General features: G+C 46.2%; 1 protein-coding gene and 1 non-coding gene across 2 annotated transcripts in view; both read left to right on the top strand.

The window, feature by feature from the left end:
* Positions 1–1506: 1506 nt before the first annotated feature.
* Positions 1507–3392, top strand: LOC106553367 (uncharacterized). Its single transcript, XR_015697677.1, has 3 exons — positions 1507–1632; positions 2287–2427; positions 3271–3392. It is a non-coding gene; the product is annotated as an uncharacterized LOC106553367 (transcript).
* Positions 3393–5685: 2293 nt separating this feature from the next.
* ABCC9 (ATP binding cassette subfamily C member 9) overlaps positions 5686–7841 on the top strand; it is an 81815-nt gene continuing 79659 nt past the window's right edge. Inside the window, exon 1 of the mRNA XM_087722759.1 lies at positions 5686–5852. Coding sequence (XP_087578885.1) covers positions 5706–5852 — 147 coding nt within the window. The 5' untranslated portion in view covers positions 5686–5705. The remainder of the gene's footprint in view (positions 5853–7841) is intronic.

The raw sequence follows: 7841 nt of genomic DNA, 5'->3' as shown, positions 1-7841 counted from the left end.
AAATATGTGCGAGGGAAACCTTTACCTTTAAGTTTATTGAACGAACCCCTTGTTCGCTATGGGGCATTTTTTCTGGAAACACTGGTGTCACCCCTTTTTGTAGAGAATCCATAGCACATATCGTACACATGGAGTTGGCCATCCAAACTGTGGCCCAAGCTTTACCAGTTTCGTCAGCAGACATCCTATGCTTTGGTGGGAAAAGCAGGAAGCCTTCATATTCGGGTTAATGTCAGGGTTCCAAATAGCATCCAAAAGTAAATCAGAGTCCAAGGCAAAGTATTGCTCCAAGTTCCCGTTTATTAAGAGAGCCATGTTGGCACCTCTGGGAAAACCCGAATCTGAAGTCTTCCCAGTTTCCCCACCCAGTTGAAAGTTCAAGATCTTGCCCCCACACCCACAAGCTCATCGCATGGGCCAATCTTCCACTGCCATGCTGGCAGTTCCACCCATCCAGTTCCGTCCAGGTGAAGAGATGCAGAGACGAAGGATGACCTTGGCTTTCCAGAAAGAATGTTGTTATGGCTACATATCATCTAACTCCGTACAATCCCCCCTGCTCCCATTTTCCCACAACTGAAAAGGCATAGTCGAATAATAGAAAGTGTGGCAGGCCTGAGATCCACGAGAAAATATGGCTGCAGGCCTGACAAATGGTTTCCATCAAAAACATTATAAATTGTGGACGTTTGACCATGGATGACTGCAAATAACCATAAATAGGGGTCAGCGATCAAGTCCAGTTACCCGAAATGTGGTCACTTGGATGGAGAGGGGAGGGCTGAAGCTCGGCTTTTGGAACATTGGAACTGGGTCATAAGTGCTTTTCGGGGGATTTAATTGCAACGTTGAACAGTTGCTAAATGACCATTCGTAAATTGAGGATTACCGGTGTCACTCGGCCTCTTCTACCTTACAGAACAGGAAGACGGGTACAGATAGTCTTACATCCATTCAGTTAGTGACCGTTTGAAGTTACAACGGCACTGAAAATTGTGGCTCGGGTCCGTTCTTCACGCTTATGACCACTGCGCTGCAGCATCAGGTGATCAAAATTCAGACTCTTGGGAACTGGCTCATATTTATGACGGTTGCAGTGTCCCGGGGTCATATGATCCCCTTTTGCGACTTACTGACAAGCAAAGCCAGATTCACTTAACAACCGTGTTGCTAAATGAACCAGCGCAGTGATTCGCTTAACAACTCTGGCAAGAAAGGTCGTGGAATGGGGCAAAGCTCGCTTAATAATTGTCTCGCTCAGCAACAGAAATTTTGGACTTCGTTGGCGTCATTAGTCAGGGCCTTACCTGTACTCGGAACGCTCTCTTGAGTACCTGGAAGGAAATAGGGGGTGTCTAGGCACCAGATACAAAGTAAAATACAACACTGCGCCCCAGGAGTGATTTCACTATGAATCTTTCTCTGATTGCATTTGTGAAGTTTGCTCTGTTTTGCTCTGCAGCTGTGCCCTTGTTCCAGAGGCAGCCATGAATATTTCATTTTGTGGCAATGACAACATTTCTGCTTATAACATGAGCGAGGGATTCGTCAGAAATGTCTGTTTCCTGGATGCCCTCAATTTGGTGCCTCATGTGTTCCTCTTGTTCATCACTTTTCCTATCTTGTTTATTGGTAAGGAATGCCACAATCGGCTTTTTCCAGTCGTTTTTCACTTTGCATATTTTAGGCCTTATAAAAAATAAATAAACCAATGAATGTTCCTTTCTTCCTCCCTCCCTCCCTACTTTTCTTTTCCATCCTTCCTTCCCTCCCTCCCTCCCTTCTTCCTTCCTTTCTTCCTCCCTCCCTCCCACCTTCCATCCCCTTTTCTTTCCTTCCTTCCTTCCCTCTCCCTCTCTCTCTGCTTTTCATCCTTCCTTCCTTCCCTTCCTCCCTTCTTTCTTTTCTTTCCTTCCTTCCTTCCCTCTCCCTCTCCCTCTCTGCTTTTTATCCTTCCTCCTTTCCTCCTTTTCTTTCCTTCTTTCCTTCCTTCCTTCCCTCTACCTATCTCTCTCTGGTTTTTATCCTTCCTTCCCTTCCTTCCCTTCCTCCCTCCTCCCTCCTTCCAGACAGAACACCTGGTGATTGGGCCAAAGTCAGCCAGCCAGCTTTCATGGCTAAGGCAGGACTAGAACTCACGGCCTCCTGGTTTCTAGCCTGCTGCCTTAACCACTAGACCTAACTGGCTCTTATACCAACCTACAACTGAGATACGCATCTCTTATTTCGCTCGTCTGCTTTGTGCCCCGACTTTCTACGACTCTTTAACTGGTGTCTTTATTTTAGGATGGGGGAGCCAAAGCTCCAAAGTCCAGATCCATCACAACACATGGCTACACTTCCCTGGGCACAACCTGCGATGGATTCTGACGTTCACTCTCCTTTTGTCCATGTGTGTGAAATCGGCGAGGGCATTGTTTCAGATTCGTAAGTGTTGCAGAAGGAGACCCAAAACCTGGCTAATGGTGGGGCTCACATTAACCATGAGGCGCAAACCTTTCCCATGGGGCTACTTTATCCATTCAAAAGCACTTTCCAAAAATACTTGGTCTTATATTTAATGGATTTTAAATTCAAAGACAAAAAGGCTTCATACCAGAGGTGGTATTCAGCCGGTTCGGAGCGGTTCGGCGGAACCGGTAGCGGAAATCGCGGGTATTCAAATGAATATGATGGTTTGTTGCAAGCTCAAGTTCTCTATAAGAATCTGAACTACTAACGGTCGAAGCAAATGGGTGGTAGATAAAAGTCAGTGGAATTCAAGGTGGGCTGGACTTCAATCTTTGCAACCATCATAAATATGAGTCAATTGCCAAGCGTGTGAATTTGGATCACGTGACCACGGGGATGCTACGATGGTCATAAGTGTGAAAAATGGTCATACGTCATTTTTTTTCAGTGGCATTGTAACTTTGAATAGTCACTAACCATTGTAATAAGTTGTATAGAGGTTAGTCTTGAGTAAAATGCTGCTGAGTTTAAAGTCCATTGAGCCTTGGTGGCGCAGTGGTTAGAGTGCGGTACTGCAGGCTACTTCTGCTGACTGCCGCAGTTCAAATCCCACCCAGGCTTAAAGTTGACTCATCCTTCCATCTTCTGAGGTGGGCAAAATGAGGATCCAAATTGTTGGGAGCTGACTCTGTATCCTCTTAGAAAGGGATGTAAAGCACTGTGAAGTGGTATATAAATCTAAGTGCTATTGCTATTTCTTGAGTATCTCTTCATTGAAATACAGCCCGAACTCTGACATCAACCTTGGTTCCTTTACAGAAAATTGCCGACCTGCCATCTGCACCTCTTCCTGCCAGCTATAATGGGTTTTGTAGCAGCTACAACTTCCATAGTATATTACCACAATATTGAGACATCAAATTTCCCAAAATTACTTCTGGGTAAGTTCTTTCTTTTTAAAATGTCTACATTCGAAATAGGTCAATCCTGAAGTGATAATACCTTAATTTATAATGCCTTGGTAAGGCCACACTTGGGATACTGCATCCAGTTTTGGTCACCACAATGTAAAAAAAGATGCGGAGACTCTGGAAAGAGTGCAGAGAAGAGCAACAAAGATGATTAGGGGACAGGAGGCTAAAACATATGAAGAACGGTTGCAGGAACTGGGAATGTCTAGTTTAATGAAAAGAAGGACTAGGGGAGACATGATAGCAGTCTTCCAATATCTCAGGGGTTGCCACAAAGAAGAGGGAGTCAAACTATTCTCCAAAGCACCAGGACAAGAAGCAATGGGTGGAAACTAATCAAGGAGAAAAGCAACTTAGAACTAAGGAGAAATTTCCTGGCAGTTAGGACAATTAACCAGTGGACCAATTTGCCTCCAAAAGTTGTGGATGCTCCAACACTGGAAGCTTTTAAGAAGAGATTGGATAACCATTTGTCTGAAATTGTATAGGCCTAAGCAGGGGGTTGGACTAGAAGACCTCCAAGGTCCCTTCCAACTCTGTTATTATGTTAAACATTTGCTTCCTCGACATATTTAAGTGAGTGATTGAAAAGGATTATTGGCCCTTTTTCATGCTTAACTGGATCAATGTAGCAGTTAGTATGCAGATGGTCCTCAACTTATGACAACTGGTCTCAGTCCTTGACCGATGCCATGGATTGCCCACATATCAGAGGTGAAATCCTCCTGGTTCGTCCGAATCTGTAGGGATTATTTTCCTTGATTCTGCGAACCAGTAGTAAAAAAATAAATAAAAAGCTTCCGAGAATCGCACGGCTCAGCTGTGAACTGGGGGGGGGGGGGGATGCTTTTTAATAAAAGCTGAAAGTGGGGAAAAAAGTTGGCCATGCCCACCCAGTCACTTGACCCCCTCCTTCCCAAGCCACAGCCACAGAACTGGGGAGGGGAGAAATTAGATTTCACTACTGCCACATATCAATGCTTTGCTCAACAACCACAATCTCAGCATTCCCCATTGTGTTCGTTAAGCAATCATATGGTTTGTTAAGCAGGTGGAATATTAGATAAGGACTGTGGGGTGCTTCCGTAGGTGGGGGGGAGACTCTAGGACAGTGATGGCTAACCTTTTTGTTATCGTGTGCCCCCCCCGTCCCCCAGTGCATGCATGCACAACCTGCCCCCACGCCCCGTTTTGGGCCTAGCAGGCCTCCCTGAAGCCTCCTGGGACCACAAATGGGGCACAGTGGGGGCATGCCATGCCCCCTGCACTCCCTGACCCCCACGCATGCGCACACAACATACCCGCCCCACCATGCATGCACACACGTCTCCCGCATATGCCTTGTCCCCCACTCATGCGCAGCAGAGACCCAAAAATCAGCTGGCTGGCGGGTGGCACATGCACGCACGCATGGTGGAGTTGAGATAGGGCGATGGCTTGTGTGCCCGCAGAGAGGACTTCGTGTGCCACAGGTTTGCCATCATGGCTCTGGGAGATGAAAATCCTTCCTGCTGAAATCCAAGCTGGATTTTCAGCCCCTGAGCAGAGATCCACTTCCATGACCCTTGTACCAAGCTTCCAATTGCCCCCTTTACCCCCAACTCTTCCCAAGGCACCCTGCCCATCTTACCATGTTTTTTTGCTTGAATTTTGACACCTTCTGGGAATCACACCCCACCCACCAAAGGAGTTCACCTCCCCTTGAGAGGCAGCCTTTCAGCCAACCCTTAAAGATGAAAGCGTGTCCCCTTAGCAGACGGTTGCATCTTGCAACCTTCCCTGCTGGCTTCCCCAATGACTCTCTGGGGAAGCCAGCAGAGAACTGGTCACATGATCACGGGTCTTTTGGCAACTGGCCCTAAGTGCAAACAGCTTGCCTAGAACCCAGATCACAATCATGTGATTTCAGGGCTAGAGTTGCAACATTTTGCGATGGCTGGAAATGCTTTAGGGCTACAAAGCACTGTTAAACAGCAGCCGAATCAAGGAACTACCAAGAACACTCCCATCAACAATGGGAGGGCAAGCCGCTTGTATATAAACAGGGAGCAAATCTCACTCCCTTCTAGCCCTGATGATATTACCTAGTTTGGCAATGAAATGTCTGCAAGAAAACAATCAGCTTTGGGGAGCATCAGGGACCACTCAGTCTAATTTTTTCCAGTTCAATCTTCTCCAGAATATGACATATTTAGTTGCTTGCTTGGAGAATAAATGTTGCATGCATGGAATTGAGGGCTACGTATTTCTTTTGGCCCCGCAGCTCTTTTTTTGTACTGGATCATGGCCTTTGTCACCAAAACTATCAAGCTGGTCAGATATTGCCAAGACGAGATCTATTTTGGTCAGCTGCGTTTCTGCATCACTGGGACAATGGTGGTGCTTTATGGGTTGCTAATGGCTGTGGAGATCAACGTGATACGTGTTCGGGTAAGAACATCTCAAGGTGTGTTGTTCCTCAATATTATGCGTTGTTCCTCAACCAGAGGTGGGCTACTGCCAGTTCGCAGCAGTTTGCGCAAACGGATAGTTAAAAGTCTGCACAGTTCAATGAACCGCCAAATCCCATCACTGGCTGGCCCCGCCCCTGCTTGTTTTCCGGCCTCTTTTCAGGGCGTTTTTTTGGCTGTTTGAGCTATTTTTCAGGCCTGAAAATGGCCCCAAACTGGCTTGAAAATGGCTCAAAAATGATCTGAAAATGGCTTGAAAAAATACCCTGAAAACGGCTTGAAAAAATGCCCTGAAAACGCCCCCAAAACAGCCAAAAATGCCCAAAAAAGAGCCAAAAATGGGCAGGGGCGTGGCCAGCCTGTGGTGGGATTAGCCCCAACCAGATGAATCCTACCTCTGTCTTTGAGGCGAGTGGCCAGGTGGCAGGGCTGGGTGTGATGAGTGATGTCACCCACCCAGTCACATGACCACCAGCCACACCTACCCATCCAGAAAATTGGTTTTAAATTCAAGTCCCACCACTGTCCTCAACAAATCACTGGCAAATGGGGATGGTTAATCCATCCCTTCCCTACTAGCATGCTTTATATGTGTTTTGGCTGTATGCCCAGTACTGGCTGGGAATTTTGCATTTTGAACTGGAGAATGCCTGGTTGACGATGGTCGATTTAGCCTTTGCTAAAAGTCAAGTGTTCTGTTTTTCAGATTTGGAGGCATTCATCTTTTTTTTAATTAAAAAAACTAACTCAAAGAGAATAATTAGTGGTGCTTTGGACAGGATATCACAAACACACGTTTACTAGTTCCTTAGTATTTATTTTTGGATCTTCGGCTACAATCTGAATCTCCCACTCACATGCTTACATGAGCTTTTAAACCGGAAATAAGGCATTTGCCATGGACTAGGGCAGTGTTTCCCAAACTTGGCAACTTGAAGATGTCCGGACTTCAACTCCCAGAATTCCCCAGCCAGCATTCGCTGGCTGGGGAATTCTGGGAGTTGATGTCCGGACATCTTCAAGTTGCCAAGTTTGGGAAACACTGGGTTAGGGTTTTTAAAGAAAAATATTATATTGATTCAGGTGCCAGAATACCTTGGCTGAGTCCCTTTCTTTCAGCGGATGTGGGTGCCATGTTGATTTATTTATATTTATTCATTTTTATCACACTATTTTAATAGCAATAGCAATAGCGATAGCAGTTAGACTTATATACCGCTTCATAGGGCTTTCAGCCCTCTCTAAGCGGTTTACAGAGTCAGCATATTGCCCCCAACAATCTGGGTCCTCATTTTACCCACCTCGGAAGGATGGAAGGCTGAGTCAACCCTGAGCCGGTGAGATTTGAACAGCCGAACTGCAGAACTGCAGTCAGCTGAAGTAGCCTGCAGTGCTGCATTTAACCACTGCGCCACCTGAAAGGAGCAAACATAACTAATACTCCCTCCTATACAATAACCTTGTGAAATGGGTTGAGCTAAGAGAGCCCAAAGCTGGTTTTTATGCCAAAGGAGGATCTAGAACTCACAGTCTCTTGGACTAGAACTCACAATCTCCTGGTGATTGGCTTGAAGTCGCCCAGCCAGCTTTCATGCCTAAGGTGAGGCTAGAACTTATAGTCTCTTGGACTAGAACTCACAGTCTCCTGATGATTGGCCTGAAGTCACCCAGTTTTAGACCTTCATGCCTAAAGTGAGATTAGAACTCACAGTCCCCTGGTGATTGACCCAAAGTCACCCAGCCAGCTTTCATGCCTAAGGTGAGGCTAGAACTTACAGCCTCTTGGACTAGAACTCACAGTCTCCTGGTGATCGGCCTGAAGTCACCCAACTGGCTTTCATGCCTAGTGTGGAACTAGAACTCACAGTCTCCTAGCCTGGTGCCTTCATCATTAGTTCAAACAGTCTCTAGAGCAGTGTTTCTCAACCTTGGCAACTTGAAGATGTCTGGACTTCAATTCCCAGAATTC

The sequence above is a fragment of the Thamnophis sirtalis genome, unplaced genomic scaffold, assembly GCF_051295495.1.
Source record: "Thamnophis sirtalis isolate CommonGarterSnake01/CBP01778 unplaced genomic scaffold, rThaSir2_p1.2 scaffold_9, whole genome shotgun sequence".
Taxonomy (NCBI): domain Eukaryota; kingdom Metazoa; phylum Chordata; class Lepidosauria; order Squamata; family Natricidae; genus Thamnophis; species Thamnophis sirtalis.
Note: the sequence above shows the minus strand (reverse complement) of the source record. Positions and strands in the feature narration are given on the sequence as shown.